The sequence below is a fragment of the Aphelocoma coerulescens genome, chromosome 3 (assembly GCF_041296385.1).
Source record: "Aphelocoma coerulescens isolate FSJ_1873_10779 chromosome 3, UR_Acoe_1.0, whole genome shotgun sequence".
Classification (NCBI taxonomy): domain Eukaryota; kingdom Metazoa; phylum Chordata; class Aves; order Passeriformes; family Corvidae; genus Aphelocoma; species Aphelocoma coerulescens.
Genome location: NC_091016.1, coordinates 125,883,210 through 125,899,317, shown reverse-complemented (window position 1 = coordinate 125,899,317; position 16,108 = coordinate 125,883,210). Strand labels below are relative to the sequence as shown.

Below are 16,108 nucleotides of genomic sequence, written 5' to 3'. Positions count from 1 at the left end.
TGCCTCACTCCCTAAATATAGATAGAATGCCAGGGTGAGTGAGGATGAGGGCGTCCTGGCATCAGCCCCTCCACCCTACTGTTAGAGGGGGCTGGCACTGGGCTGGGGATGTGGGATCTGGGGGGCCCCCCTGCTGCCTGCAGAGGGGGGCACATACTCCTCAACACGACTGCCAGCCCTGCAGCCCCTGCACCAGCCAGCCCAGGTCCCCCGGAACCTCGGTCGCTCCTCCCCGGACAGGGGATCAGCGGGTCCCGAAATTCAGTCGATCCCAGGGAATCAGCCGGTACCGGGACTAGCGGGTCCCGAGGGGTGGGCAGGAACGGTGACTCAGTGTCACCCGACGCCGCCGACAGCTGCAGCCCCGGCGGGGCGGGGGCGGCTAAAATTAGCGTCGGGGGCCGGGGCCGGGGCCGAAACAAAGCAGACACCGGGCGGCCGGAGCGGAGCCGCGGGACAGAGCCGGGTCGGGCCGGGCCGGGCCGGGCCGGGACCGCGGCCATGAACTTCGCGGTAGGGCTGAAACCGCTTCTGGCGGAGGCGCGAAGCATGGAGAGCCTGGAGAAGCAGCTCATCTGCCCCATCTGCCTGGAGATGTTCTCCAAGCCCGTGGTCATCCTGCCCTGCCAGCACAACCTCTGCCGCAAGTGCGCCAACGACGTGTTCCAGGTGGGACCCGCCGGTGGGGCGGGGGGAGGCACCGGGACCTCCGTCCATAGCACCCCAGGCCGGCGGGTGGTGGCCCCGTTATCCCGGGATCCCCGGCCAGCGAGGCGGAGGGGCGGGCGGCACCAGGAACACCGGGATCCTCTTCACAGGGGGGGCCTGGTCTGGCGCGGGGATTCCCGGCTCCGGGACCAGCCGCTGGGACCCCCGCTGGACTGCGCTCGGGGCCGCTCCCGGCTGGCGGGGACGGCGGGCGGGAGGCGGGGGCCGTGTGTGTGTCCTTGTTTGTGTCCACACCTGTGTCCATGCTCTTGCCCGTCTCCATCTCTGTCTCCGTGTCCGTGCCCGGGGGCTGTGGGGCGCAGATCCGTGGGGGTCTCGCTCCCGGGGTGGGAGCTGCCCGGGCGTGCCGGGGGTGCGGGGTGCTGCCGCCGTGACACCTCGCTTACCCCCCCAGGCCTCCAACCCGTTGTGGCAGTCGCGGGGCTCCAGCGCGGTGCCGTCGGGCGGGCGGTTCCGGTGCCCGTCATGCCGGCACGAGGTAGTGCTGGACCGGCACGGGGTGTACGGATTGCAGCGGAACCTGCTCGTGGAGAACATAATCGACATCTACAAGCAGGAGTCGGCCCGGTCCGGAGGCGCGGGGACCCCACGGGGGGGGCGAGACCTGCGGGTGACAGCAAACCCACCGAGAGGGCTGGGGGTGGGATCCCAACAGGAACTGGGGAGGTCACGGGGCCCATACAGGGCCAGGGAATATCCCTGGGGCTGGGGGTGTCTCCGGGGCCAGAGGTATTTCTGGTGCCAGGAGTGTCCCTGGGGTTCAAGGGTCCCCGGGGGCCAGAGGTGTCTCTAGGGCTGGGCAGGTCCTGGGGCTGGTGCTGTCCGTGAAGCTGGGGTGTCTCTGGGGGCCAGGGTGTCTCTGGGGCTGGGAGTGTCCCTGGGACTGGGGGCGTCTATCTGACATCCCCAACCCCCCTGCAGACCCCTTCATGCCAAGGCTGAGCAGCACCTCATGTGTGAGGAGCACGAGGATGAGCGGATCAACATCTACTGCCTGCGCTGTGAGGTGCCCACCTGCTCCCTCTGCAAGGTGTTTGGGGCGCACAAGGACTGCGAGGTGGCTCCGCTGCCAGCCGTCTACCAGCGCCAGAAGGTAGGGGGCCCCCGGGGTCTTGGGGGGCCGAGGGTACCCGCACAGCCACCCTCACGCCCATCCCCTCTACTCCCAGAGCGAGCTCAGTGATGGCATCGCCATGCTGGTGGCGGGGAACGACCGGATCCAGGCCATCATCACACAGATGGAGGAGATCTGCCACACCATCGAGGTTGGGACCGGAGGATCCGGCCCTGGGGCTGTGCCAGTGGAGGGATGTGGTGGGGCTGGGAGGGTCCAGCCCTGGGGCTGTGCTGAGGAGGTGCACAGTGCAGCCCTGACTCCTGTCTGGCAGGAGAATGGTCGGCGGCAGAAGCAGCACGTGGGGCTGCGGTTTGACGCGCTGTACGGGATCCTGGAGGAGCGGAAGAAGGAACTGCTGCAGAGCATCGCGGCCGAGCAGGAGGCCAAGCTGCAGCGTGTCCGTGGGCTCATCCGCCAGTATGGAGACCACCTGGAGGCCTCCTCCAAACTGGTGGAGTCAGCCATCCATGCCATGGAGGAGCCCCAGATGGCCGTGTACCTGCAGGTCCTGCCAGGGAAACAGGGAGAGGAGGGTACAGGAGGCTGGGACTGCCCTGGGGCTGTGTGGTAGTGCAATGGTTCCCTGAGGGGCGTGGGGCTGCCTCACAGGTCGATACAGGGAGGCTATGCTCACCCAAAAGGATCTATGGATGCCCCTGGGATGTGCAGGGGTGGACCTGCGGTGGGGGTGATATCTAGGAGACACTGATCCCCCCTCGCTTTTCTCCACAGCACTCCAAGGAACTCCTGAAAAAGTGAGTCGGGAGTATGGGGGGAAAAGAGCTGTGGCTGGTGGCTCTCTGGGTGCTGGACCCTGCAGCTCCCAGGGTGTCCCTGTCCTGCAGGATCACAGACATGTCCAAGGCATCAATGAGCAGCCGCCCTGAGCCCGGCTACGAGAACATGGACCACTTCTCCATCAATGTGGACTACGTGGCTGAGATGCTGAGGACCATCGAGTTCCAGACAGGTGCCTGCACTGGAGAAATTGTTGCCGTCCCGAGGGGGCACTGGGACTGCCTGGGGTGCCCAGCCCTCAGACAAGCAGAGTCCCCCCCACCACACACCCTGTGTGGGGCTCCCACACAGGATTGGGCATGTGAACTCCACCCGTAGCACCACCCAGGGACCCTGGAGGGGCAGTCCTGCTCCAGGCTCTCCCTGGTTCCCACACTGGGCTGGTCACATTCCTCCTGGGAGCATCCTGGAGTGTCCTGCTTGGTCACCTCCCTCCTGGCATGTCCTGGTGTATCTCCACACTGCAGGAGGGAGGGAGGGAAGGTCACACCTGAGCTGTCCCCTGCCTACAGAGCCACTGGGCGAGGATGAGGGTGATGGACCTGGGGACGGCAGTGAGGCCGCAACGGATGAGGACCGGCTGGACAGCCTGGAGGTGCCCGAAGCTGCTGAAGGTGAGTGCATGCTGTGACTGCCCAGTGCTATGTCATGCCCAGTGCCGTGTCCAGCACCATGCCTGCTTGGCTGTGCCATGGCCCACATGCAGCAGCACGGCTCCCTCAGGATGCCGGGGTATCCCTGTCTCTATCTTGTTCCCTCTTTCCCTCTGCAGATGTGGGGCCGAGGCAGAAGCCAGCAAGTTCTCCCCATGGTGAGACCCTCGTGGGCTGTGAGACAGGCACAGCTATGGGGTGCTGTGGGGCAGAGGAGACACCTCCTGGGAAGGGGGATGAGGATGTGGATGGGAAGGTCGCACCACAGGCTCCCCCTGGGCCATCCCTGTCTTCCTGCTGCAGGGAGTGGGAAGTGGGTCCCAGGGTCACGGGGCTGCGGCTACTTTTCTGCACAGGTCAGCACTGAAGTGGAGCTGTGGGATAATGCTGGCAACCCCTCAGCTATGGCCATCCCTGGCACCCCTTTCTCATGGCCGTCCCTGGCACTCTCAGGCAAGCTCCATCCCTGCTGCTGGAATTCCCCAAATGGGCGCTGCCCCTCCCCAACATTAAAAGTGTGTGAGGACACGTTCTCCCGTGTGGTGTGTGGTGGGTGCAGGCGGGGGGTGCCCCAGAGCAGCTCTGCACCGGCCCCACAGGGTCTAGCCCAGCGCGGCCCCTGCCCCATCACCCCAGCAGTGCCCCCAGGACCTCAGGCAAGGGGCTGAGACCCCAGAGCCCCAGTGCGACTCGGGAGCCCTGTGAGTGGGACTCTGCCCCCCGCCCACAGCCCCTGCTCGGGGGCGAGGGTCCTCAGGCGGCGCCCAGCCCCGCCACCCCCGTCTGGGTGCCCGCAGCAGCACCGTCCCCCGGGTGCTCCGAGCAAACACTGTCGGGATGAGCTGGCTGAGTACACACCCGGCCGCATCAGCGCTGGGCCGGGGCCCGCGGCCCCCGAGCCCGGGAGGCTCCCCCGGGAGGGCCGCGGCAGCGGTGGCTGCGTCACCCGCCCCGTCGCCATGGTGGCGATGATGCGCACGGCCGGGGCTCCTCGGGCTGGACGGGTCCCCTGTGGCTGGGCTCCACTGGGGGGTCCCCGCTGCCACCCCAGGGGACAGCAAGGGCTGGGCCCTGTGGACCTCCCGGCAGCCGGCAGACCGGGACACTTGCAGCGCGTCCAGGTGATGCCTTTTCCTGGTCTTAAAATCAAGAGTCATACACGGTTAGAAGGGGAAAAGGGATTTTACTTTGGTATTTATTTTAAGGATCCTTAGGTGCACATGTCCAGGTCATATGCACTGAAATGCACCCCGCTGAATATGCCCCCAAAGACTGGGTATAACATTATAGGTGTTACTAATTAGCATATCTATCAAAGATTCCCCAATGAGAGGCTCAAGTGAGCCCCCTCCCCAAAGAGCCTTTTACTGGATGGTTCTATCTTGGTTTACAGAATGTGTTCTGGAGAGCACCTTGGGGTTTGGGGCACACTGATCCCTGGCTACGAAGCTTCTAAAATGTTTAGTTTGTCAGCTCGACAAACAAGTCCAAGAATGCAGGCAAAAAGCACTAAGAATACAGAAGTTGTAAAAAAGGTATAACAGAGGTATAAAAGAAAAGGCAAAAATCTTCGTGGCATCACAGGGGCCACGGCGCTGGCTCGGGGCTGGCGTGCAGGGTCCCGTAGGACGGGCGACAGGCGGGACAGCTTTGCTCTCTTGTGTCCCCGGGCTGCCCCTCCAAGCTGCCAGCAGACCTACCCCAGGGCCCAGCCCAGCTGCTCCCCGCCACCATCTGCTCCTTCACACTCCAGGAACGTGCCTGGGAGGGCTTGGGTCATACCTGGGGAGCAAGAGGGGCTGTGGCTTCTCCATGCCTGCACCGGACATTCGGGGATGCAGTATTTGCCTTTCCCCACCCCTAAGGGATGTTCCCTTGTCCCCATCACCCTCCAGAGGTGACTGAGAGGGACTCACAAGCACTCAGCAGCCCCTCAGCTGGGTGCCATGGATGCCACTCCAGTGCTTGAGATGCCCCAGGAGAGCCCCACCTTAGTTCTCATCTGTTTTGGGCAATTTTCTTCCTTGTGCTTTGTGTCCAGATGCTCATGACCTGTCACTGCCCTCCCAAACCAGCTGGTTCTCTGGGCAGCACCCTGGAATTTGCTGATGCCTCTGCTTGTCCAGTTAAACTGTACCCCCAGCTGAGATTTCAGGAAAAGATGATCTGTGCACTGAGCATGGATTCTAACACGCAGCCTGCTCCAGTTCCTGTCCAATGGTGTCTCCAAGAACCATCATTATTTCTCTTTATTCTTCTCCATAACTGTGCTTCCAAAGGCCTTTTTCTCCATAAGGGACATCATGTTAACATTCCTAAGGAATGTCTTTTCACTTTCCCTTTTTCACTTCACACAAAGGCAGGTGGGTTGTCCACCTTCTGTCATCATCACTTACCCAACTATATGTCCCATTCGTGGCATTTTGTCCATTTTATTTGGTTTGTATCAGGTTTTCGTGGTAAGGTTTTGGTAGTGGGGAGATTACAGGGGCAGCAGCCTCTGTGAGAAGCTGACAGAAGCTTTCCCCATGCCCAAGAGAGCCAAACCCAGCTGGCTCCAGGACGGACCTGCCACTGGCCAAGGCAGAGTCCACCAGTGATGGCAGTAGCACCTCAGGGATAATGTATTTAAGGAGGAAAAAAAGTTCTTGTGTAGAGGTAATTGCAGCCATAGAGGAGGGAGGGTGTGTGAGCCCTGGGGCCTCTCAGGGCAGTGCAGAAGGAAGTGCTCCAAGTGCTGGAGCAGGGATTCCCCTGCAGCCCAGGGGTGCCCAGGGGTAGCAGAGATCCACCCACAGCCTGTGGAGATCCACATGGCAGCAAAGACCCACCTGCAGGCCCTGGAGAAGCCCACGCCAGAGCAGGTGGATGCCCAAAGGAGTCTGTGACCCTGTGGAAAGCCCATGATGGAGCAGGGTCCTGGCAGGGACCTTTGGTCCTGTGGAGAGAGGAGCCCATGCTGGAGAAGGTTTGTTGGCAGGACCTGTGACCCTGTGGGGGACCCAGGCTGGAGCAGTCTGCTCCTGAGGGACTGTCCCCATGGAAGGGACACACAGAGGAGCAGTTTGTGAAGAGCCACAGCCCATGGGAGGGACTCACACTGGAGAAGTCCGCAGAGGACTGTCCCTCCCACACTGGAGCAGAGCAAGGGCTCCTCTCCCTAAGAAGAAAGCATCAGCAGAAACTATGTGGTGATCTGACTGTAACCCCCATTCCTGTCTCACTGCACCACTGGAGGGAAAGAGGTGGAGAATCGGGAATAAAGTTAAGCCTGGGAAGGAGGGAGGGGTGAGGGGAAGGTGTTTTTAGCATTTTTTTACTTCTTGTTACCCTACTCTGATTTGATTGGTAATAAACTAATCTAATTTTCCCAAATCAAGTCTGCTTTGCCCATGGCAGTAATTGGTGAGCTTTCTCTGTCCTTATCCTGAGCCATGAGCTTTTCTTATATTTTTTCTTCCCTGCCCAAGTGAGGGGGGAGTGATGGAGCAGCTTTGGTGGGCACCTGGTGCCCATCCATGGTCAATCCATCCCACATATAATGCCAATTACCTTCCTCTTGTCTTATGTTAAACCCCATGGAAAATCCTCCCAGGGTTTGGGGACTTAAGGAGCAATGTGTCCATTTGCAGAGAACGATTCATGTGTGAGCATCAATGTAGGGTGGGGTTATTAAGCTACAGGAACTGTTTTCCTAGTCCAAGTACTTTGTCCTTTCTCTGGGGGAGTTGTAAAATTCAAGGCCCTTACCCAACATGGGGGCAAAAATCCGACTGAAATCTAAGATTAAAATTCCCCAATCCAAAGGGTCCTTCACTGATCATGACACTAGGAAATCCAGCAGTTTTACTGCTGCAGTTTGAATTCTCCCAGTTGATGGACAAGCTGTAAAGTATCAATATATTATATAATGGATCACTATAAAGTAACAACATGTTGTGTAAGCACTTCACTTGCAAAATTAATTTACATAAACAGATTAAAAAATTAAAGAACATAATTCTGTGTTGTCAGTCAGCTGGAACTTCAGGTTTCCAGTTTGGTGTGAATTCCATATATCTTGTCCAGACTCAGGGACCCTTTTCACACATGTGATGGATCCGAGAGTCAATTCCTGTCCTTTTCACTATAGTGTATACTATTAACACTGTTGGGAGAGTACCTTCCCACCTTTCTTGTGGAGTCTCATCCTTTCATGTTCAAACATCCACCACTTCTCCAGATGGAAAAGACTGTCCAGGGGTACCCAAGGGAAGGGTGGGGCCTCTGATTCAAAAACCTGTGAATGAGGATAAAGGCTGTGAAAGAGAAATTAAATATTGCTTTGGGTCTGCTTGTCCCTTGCACACATCTGATCTCCATGTGTGGTTACAAGGCTATGCAGGAATGCCTTCCAGTGTGGTATTTCCAGAGTGCTCATTCCTGCTTTGACTCGGGGAATGACACAAATTCCTGTAAGAGTCAAAGATGATGCTCCACTCGAGCCTCTTGCTGTAACCTGGATATTTGCCTCTATTGTCTGATTCATCCTTTCTGTCTTCCCACTGGACTGTGGGATCCATAAGGTGCATAATTCCCAAATAATCTGTGAAATTTTGGACATATCTTGCACCATTTCTGCTGTAAAGTAGAAATAAATATCTGAAGAAATTCCTTCTGGGACACCCAATCTGGGTATTATTTTTTTAAACAAACCCTAATCACTTCTCTACTCTGGTTGGTGCAAAAGGGGAAAGCCCTGGTGTCATAGAAAACTGGGAAATAAACTCTCCAACCAATTTGCTGGGTTAGAAAGGTAACATTACTTTATTAGGAGTGCTGGATGCATGGGAAATCCTCCTTAAAGCATGCATGCCGAGTAACCTAACAGACAAGGTTATATTCCTGAAACTAATAAATATTCATCACATTTCCTGAATACTAGCATATATGCTAATAATTTCTGAGGACTTGTTTTGGTTTAGTTCCAGATCTTCTGATGAATCTTTTCTCCTTGAGAGTATTTTAACTATGTGATCAGGTCATAATGTACTTCTCTTATCATTCTTTGTTCTGACACACAATCCTTGTTCTCAAAACTAAGACATTGGCTAGTACATATTAATCACTAATATAAGTAAATAAGGAAGCATTAGCTGGCACAAGACTTACTAGTCACAGACAACTTTCCTGACAGTCCTGGGTGTGGGCCGTCTGATTTGATGTGTATTGTTCTTTAAACAGGTTTGGCACTCTTTAGTGACGCTTTTTATGATAGCAGTTACTTTTACACTCAGAACTTGAGGCTTTGATGCTTCTGCCATAGATTCTATTCCTCAGTGAGTTCACTTATGTTGTTCCTCTGCCATCTTCCTCGTAAGGTGCTGGGGAATGCTTGCTGGATGTAATCTGCCATCCTTCAGGACTATTTTCAGGATCTAACAAACTTGCCACTTTCTCATCTTCAGCCTGGTAATTGGCAGCCTCCTTGTCCAAATGCCAATATTTCTTGGGTAAGACCAACAGGATGTCCCCACCAGCAGCCTTCTCAACTGCTTTGTCAGCCAGGCCATATCCAGTATTCTCTGGGGTTTCTCTGAACTGATGAGATTTACAATGCATTATTGCCATCTTTTGAGGCCGCTGCATGCCCTCTAACAACCTCTGTATTATTTGTCCATGTTTCCTGGGGGATCTCTTAGAGGTTCACAGCCCTCTCTCTTTTCAAATGGCTCTGTGGACATGGACCACTCCAAAAGCAAATTTTGAGTCAGTCTGTTGAGTTACAGTCTTATCCTGTGGAGCTCCAGCGCTCTGGCAGTGCAATCAGCTCTGCTTTGATGTTTTGGGAGTCAGAGCTTTGGCTTCTATCACCTCATGCTGAGTTAGCACTGCATTCCCGGCTTTTCAGATTCCATCTTTCACAAAGCTGCTCCCATCCATGGAGAGTTTGCCATCAGCCTCTTCCAGAGGAGTGTCCTGTAGATCTTCTGGAGTGGAGTACTCCTGTTCAATGGCGGATTCTGCATTCCAAGCCCATCCTGAAATTCTAGTGGCCCATATTAGTGGGGTGACTGCATTGTCCACTTCCTCTGATATTTCTGCCTCAGGTCCAGGATTCTGTAACAGATGGACTTGGGTCTCCAAGGCCTTTTCTTTAGGAATATGAACTGTTTGGTAACACCAGCCAACCAGAAAAGTGGTTGATAAATACCAGTAGATGTTTGCATTAATTACATCTGGGTGATTCTGTAAAATCCATTTGCCAGTGTTTCTCAGGGGATAGTTCTTGCTTTGTGTTTCCTCCCTGTATTTTTTTTCCTATTTTTGGATTATTAACACCACCCTTCTTTATTTTTAGTACAGTTTAGCTGTTCCACTCATTGTTCCTCTCCTTTGGTATAATTTGTTGGAGATGAATCCACACAGGTTTGTGGAATCAAAGCTCTTTCACAGCTTGGTTTCCTCGATGCAGCTTCTTCCACTGCTGCATCTGCTCTTCGATTTCCCTTTACAATATTTGGATTCTTTTTCTGGGGGCTTTGCAATGTGTTATTGTGGTATTCATTTTTTTTCTGAACTCGCCTGTGAAACTCCTTGCTCTTCCCAAACTGCTCCCTGAGCATGGATTATGCCAAAGGCATGTTTTGAGCCAGTATAAATATTGACTTCCTTTCCTCAGCTCAATTCCAGGGCACAAGTGAGAGCTCCCAATTTGGTCTTCTGGGACGAGCTGTTCATGAGCAATGGGTTGTTTTCCAATACCTTCGTGGTAGTGACCACAGTGTGCCCAGACTTCCGATCTCCATTTACCACGTCACTGCTTCTGTCAGTAAAGACCTGCACAGCTGGCATAGCAAATCCTTCCCCAGCAATGGCAAAGGACACTCTGGCATGCAGAGAAAGTAATGGGGTCATTTTGTGTTCCCAGTTGTGAATTCCACGGCTTGTGAAATGGTCTGAGGGATTACCTGCTCCTGAGGAATTTCCTCCCTGGTTTTGCTTAAAGGTCCTTCAGTGTAACTACAGAATGAACTGCTCCATTATCCAATAGAAAACCCATTGTTTCATTCCCCAGCTTAACTGGAATCAAAGGGTTGGCCAGGGAAACAGGTGATGCCTCTGGTCCTCTTCAGTCCAGCCCAATTTCTGTGTCTTCTGATTATCCCTTCTGTCCATTTGTAAGTAGGGGATGCTCCTTTTCCCAGTGCCCTTCCTGTCTGCAACGGGCACTCTGATATTTTTGGAGGGCTGTTAATCCCCACCCTCACCCCCAGCCTCATCCCTGAAATCCATCTCGCCCTCTGCCTCTTGCCTGCCCCGACAGTGGATTCAGTGATTTCTCTTGGCTCTTCTCCTTCTCTTCTACCTCTTCCCCTATCCTTACAGGCATCACTTGGGGAATAACCATCCCCTCCACTTCTCCTCTGTTCTGGAGTTTCTTTCTGAAAGCAGGTGCCAACTGCCCAACAAAAAGCCTGTCAAACAGCATCCTGCTTCCTTCCCTTGCTGGATCTGAATCCATCCATTTGGGAGCCACTTCACAGAGTCTTTCATAAAAAGCTTTGCTCCCTCTTCCCTTCATACAACTTGTCAAGGTGTTTCAGTTTCTTCACTTCCTCTTAGAGTCCCAAAAAATAATTTTCTGATGCAGTTTTTGTGAATCTCACAGGCAGTCTGATTGAGATCCCACTCTGAGTCATTCTTAGGATGAAATTTGTGAGGATTTGGGAAGCCATGAACCTTTTGATCTAATCCTATTTTCCTAACGCCTTCTTCTCAAGCCTTTTCTAAACTGCCCTCCATTCCTCGTGGGGAAACAAATATTCCAGGACAATCTGGATGACCTCCCAGTTTGGATTATGAATTGACATCATGGTTTTAATCACACTACACATTCCATTAGGATTTCTGTGATATGATCCTGCTCACTGCTTCTGATTCAGCAAGTCTGAATTGTGACGGGCACATGCACATCCACTGCCTCTCCTTCAGGTCCATCTGCTGCCCTAAATGTGCTTGTAATACCGACTTACCTTTCTCCCTGCTCCTACTGGAAACAGGGGATGCATCAAAACCACCATTTCATCGCTGGATATACTGTCCACCTCCAGCTCTGATCCTTGTGTAGGAGAAGCTGCCAATAACTGGACTTTGGGTTTTTGTCTCTTTTATCTTCTTGTCCCATACGACAAGTATCTTTCCCCTTATCTTCTTTTCTTCATTTCCCCAAGAATATATTCCATTTTGATACTTTTGAATCTACTAAACCACATTTTTTCCTTAGTTTACTAATTATTTCTTAAAGTGAAAACCAGATCTACATCAGGGAATTCATCCCGTTCATTTTGCTTCCTACAAAGTAACATCAACTGTAAAATTGTATTATATTGTAAAGACCTGTTGTTTTCTGGCCTTTTTTCACCATCATCTAATTCAGAATGAGGTAACCATTGACTACAGTGCCTTTTCAACTTATCTTGAGTCATAGGGTCACCGTAACTCTTCAGGATGCATCCTAGAGGAAAGCAAAGTGGAATTTCTACAGAAGCAGAGGAACTCATTTCAGTTGTGGAATTTCTACTGTTTCATATACTATCCCAATGCACACACCTAAATCCCAGTTTTCACATCACCAGCTCTGCATGTGAAAAAGTGTGCAAACATCAAAAATCCAAGACATGCACCACCAAACTGTAGAAACAAAATATTTTTTTCTTCAACTTATGCAGAGCCCAAACCCAAAATCCTGCTTGTTGGCAATTTCCAACCACCCCTCTCACCAAGGAAATACCTCTAGAATATGTTGTGCCATTGAGTCACTGGTTGTCCTGATGTTGAGGCTGGTCATCCAAAATACCCGATCACAAGGATGGAGTACACTGGAATTTGTCCTGCCCAGCCGCTTTGCCTGGAGTGGCCAGTCAGTCTGGGCAGGGCACTGTGGCTGTGCCATCTGGGTCATCACAAACTGCTGTGCCAGCTGTGGGCTTCCTGGTGTGCGTACACAAGTCACAAATCAGTGCAAGGGGTTTCTAGTTTTATTCCAGTTAGTGCAGAGCCAGGAGCTGAGGGTTTCCCCAAGGCTGTTCCCTGAGCATCAGAACTTTACATTATTTATACATTTGAGCAAAGAACCAGCATTCATTGGTTACCAATTAGAGAACTCTTTTATTAATTAGGACGCAAACTCCTCTTTGCTGGGTGTATCTCCCTCCTCATGCTGATCACTCCACAGGTGCAGCTCTTTCCTCCATTTGAGTCAGGGTCCATTCTGAGTAGGTGGTCAATGAGTCAGTGATTGTGATCTCCTGTTAGCGGAATTACCTTTTCCCCAGGTAGTGCTCAGTCCTGCTTACGACACTCCTGGTGCCTCTCATCCAGACAGCCCACTGCTCTTGGGATGGATAGTCTTCCCCTTTCCTTAAAACAGAAGCTTAGCTGAGCCTACGAGATTCATGATGTAGTTACTAATCACAAGTGTCCAACTACAGCTACTGGAGGACATGAGGGACAACAAAATCCTCAGTGGTGACACTGAGTTGGGGAGGCAGCAGTGACGTCCCTTCGCAATGGATCTGGGTGGACAACAGCCCACTGGATGGGGAGGATGAAGGGAGGAGGGAAGCCCTCCCCTCCACGATGTGTGGAGAGCTGTGGATGCAGCATCCTGCCCAGGCTGGGGCTTCCTGGGGCAAGAAGGATGTGACATCTGGAGTCCAGGAAAGGGTCAAAGCAATGCCAAAGGGACTGGAGCATCTGCTGCATGAGGGCGAATTGGAATGTTTTGGGGTGTCTATGTGTATGCTTGCCTAATGGGAGGGAAGGAGGAGGGAGCCAGGCTCTTCCCAGTGGAGCCCAGTGTCAGGACCAACAGCAACAGGCACAAACTGGCCTCCAAAGATTTGGGGTTTTTTTGCAGTGAGGCTCATCACACAGGGTGCCTGGAAAAGGCTGCCCAGAGGGGTTGTGGTCCCTCCACCTGGGAAGCCACCCACAGCTGCATGAGGGGCAAGATGCCCCTAGAACCCCACGAGCCCCAGCCCTGCTCGTCAGGGTTGGCTGAAGCAGGCTGTCCAAGTCAGGTATAAATATCTCCCATCTGGTATAAATATCTCCTAGGTGGGATCGTCCCACTACAATCCTTCTTGCCAGCATAGCCTTCTAGCTCCAGGGTACTCTGGTATGCTCTGGTGGAATTTCCCCTTCCAAGTCCCAATGGACACAGCATGAGCAGCTGGAGCAGGGCCTGGAGTGGGGAATCTCCAGCCTTGAGCTTGTTCCCAAAGGCTGCGCTCCCCAACTCCTTTGCCCCTTGGAGCAGCCTCCTACCAGAGCCACTGGGTCACTGAAAGCAGCTCACCTGAGATCTGGGGGCTGCACACCCTGCCAGCACTGTGCTGCCTGCGCTCCCGCCTGCCCTGAGCACTGATCTCTACTGCTGCCACACCCCCACGCAGGCCTCCCCAAGTACAAAAACATTACTTCCTGCTCCAGCCCTGCCATGCTGCCCTTCCAGCAGGTATTGGGACGTTATCACAGAATTTTTGGCTGGTTTAGGTGGGAAGGGACACCCAGTCCCACCCAGTGTCGCAGGCAGGGACACCTTCCGCAGACCAAGCTGGAGGCCCCGGTGAAGATGAGGGCCACCCACAAGGAGGCTGAACCTCCCCCAGCTGCCTCAGCAGGCTTCATCCCTGTCCTCTTGGTTGGAGGCCTGAGACATGGCCCACCACAGTGCCCCCCTCCCTACCCATGACTCCAGCCCTGACCCACTCAGCAGCAGCCCCACAGAGGTTCCCCCCACTCCTGGTGCTCCCACATGGGTGGCCATGTCCTCCCGCAAAGGGCCTGTGTCTGTCCCTCCCCCAGCTCCCAGCCCCCCCCCCCCGCCCTCCTGGGGAGGGCCTGCTTCCCTGCTCATGTCCCCACCTGTGGGCTGGTGGGTGCAGCCCCCCTGTGCCTGGCTCACTGGTGGTGAGGACCCACTGTTCCCATCCCTCTGCCCCTTTGCTTCCTACTGCTCCCACACCTGGGGGGCTGTGAGCATCTCATCCCCTCTGAAGAACATGATGTGTCACCTCCTGACCCAGGCACACACACACAGCCTTGTTCCCAGTGCTGGTGGGTCTGTGCTGCTGGCCCAGCTGCTCCTACCAGCCCTGGCCCAGCCCATCCTGTCTCCTACTTCTGAGCCCTTTCTCCCTTTCCAGTGAGCCCTGTCCCTGTTCCCGGTGAGCCTGTTTGCCCCTTCCTGGTAAACCCGTTCCACCACCCACAATGAGTCTGTTTACCCATCACTGGTGAGCCCCTTCTTCATTGCTGACAAGCCCATTCCCCCATTCCCCATTGCTGGTGAGCCCATTCCCAGTGAGCACGTTCCCAGTTTGCCCAATCCCTGGCCCTGCATAGCCCCAGCTGCCCCCACCCCGCACGCGCTCACGCCTCGGGTTTCCACCACGTTTTATTACAAAATCGGTGCGGACTGGTGCCGGGGCCGGTTCCACTCCCACTCGCCCCAGCGCTGGGGCCGAGGCGGGTTTAGCCCGTGCCGGTGTTGGTGCCGAGCGCCCTACAGTGCAGAGGCCGAGGCGGTGGCTGGAGGTCGGTGCAGCCCCAGGGTTACAGGGCGTTCGGGGTATCCGGGAATTCTGCGGGGGGGGTCAGCGCCCCACGGCGTCGAGGATGCGGCGGTTGGAATCGGCGCGGGCGCGCTGGCTCTGGGCGCGGGCGAGCAGCAAGAGGTGCCGCAGGAGGTGGAAGGTGAGGTCGATGGAGAGCGGCGGCTCGTCCCGCCGCCCTCGCCACGGCCCCGGGGGCGGCGGCGCCAGCGGCGGCCAGAGCGGCTGGTCCTGAGCCCCGGTCCCGGCCGCCGGGATGGAGCCGTCGGTGGTGGCGGGGCGGGCGGCGGCAGGCGGCGGGCGGGTGAGCAGCAGCAGGAGGGTGAGCAGTGCCCGCCGCATCCTCGGTCCCTCTGCACCTACGGGGCCAGGGGCTCAGCGCCACAGCAGAGACCGGGGAGGCTGCGGAGGCGCGACGGGAACCGCGGCCCCGGCGGCGCGGGGACCGTCCCGCGTGCGGAGCCCCCTCCGCGCCCGCACGCCCCGTTCCGTCCCCTCTGCGCGCCCCCTGCCCGGGTGCTGTCCCTGCCCGGTTCCCAAGCCCCGTCCCGTACCCGGTGCGCTGTGCCCTGTTCCTGCCGGTGCTGGCGGCGGAGCGAGCGCGATCCGTCCCGCGGGAGCTGAGCCGGCGGCGCGGCCGGGGGTTATATCGGTCCGGGAGCCCGGGCTGACGTCAGCGCCGGGCACGCACCGGACGGCGGGGGGCGGGGGCGGGGGGCACCCGGGCGGCGGGGAGCGGGTACCCGGCGGCGGGACGGGGCTGAGGGACAGAGGGGCGGAGCGGCAGAGCCTGCTCTCCCCGGTCTCGGGAGCCACCACTCCGGTTCTTTTCTGACGCCCACCAAAGAAGCACGGCGGGGCCGGGGCGGTGCGGGCAGGTGCATTGGGCCGTGCTAATCCTCGCTTTCCCGGTCTCCCGGCTTCCCCGATCCCCCTCCCGGCTCTGCCGCATCCCCAGTCTCGTTCTCCGCCGCTGTCCGCGGTGCTGAACGGTCGGGACGCGCCGGCGCCCCGGGGTCGGTGAGCGGGGCCGGGCCGGTGAGCTATCCGGGTGAGCTCCCGGTGAGCCCTCAGGGGGCTGTACCGGGGTGAGCCGCGGATTCTCGGCGTGGAACCCTCGCGTTCCCGGGCCGAACGGCCGCGTCAGACAGCGGCGTCCAAACAGGGACCCGGGGCGGCGGGGGGGATCCCTGGGTGGGCGTGGGGACACC

At 56.0% G+C, this 16,108-nt stretch overlaps 2 protein-coding genes across 2 annotated transcripts; one reads left to right on the top strand and one right to left on the bottom strand.

Annotated features, from left to right (window-relative positions):
- The first annotated feature begins 408 nt into the window (after positions 1 to 408).
- Positions 409 to 3,825, top strand: TRIM54 (tripartite motif containing 54). Its single transcript, XM_069011975.1, is given in 10 exon segments — positions 409 to 669; positions 1,124 to 1,296; positions 1,651 to 1,893; positions 1,895 to 1,994; positions 2,118 to 2,351; positions 2,579 to 2,601; positions 2,692 to 2,816; positions 3,157 to 3,258; positions 3,417 to 3,455; positions 3,654 to 3,825. Coding segments are annotated over 10 exon segments (1,218 nt in total). The 5' UTR covers positions 409 to 501; the 3' UTR covers positions 3,665 to 3,825.
- Positions 3,826 to 14,939: 11,114 nt separating this feature from the next.
- UCN (urocortin) lies at positions 14,940 to 15,239 on the bottom strand. Its single transcript, XM_069008692.1, has one exon. The coding sequence runs from the start codon at positions 15,237 to 15,239 to the stop codon at positions 14,940 to 14,942; it is 300 nt and encodes a 99-aa protein (XP_068864793.1).
- Positions 15,240 to 16,108: the final 869 nt, after the last annotated feature.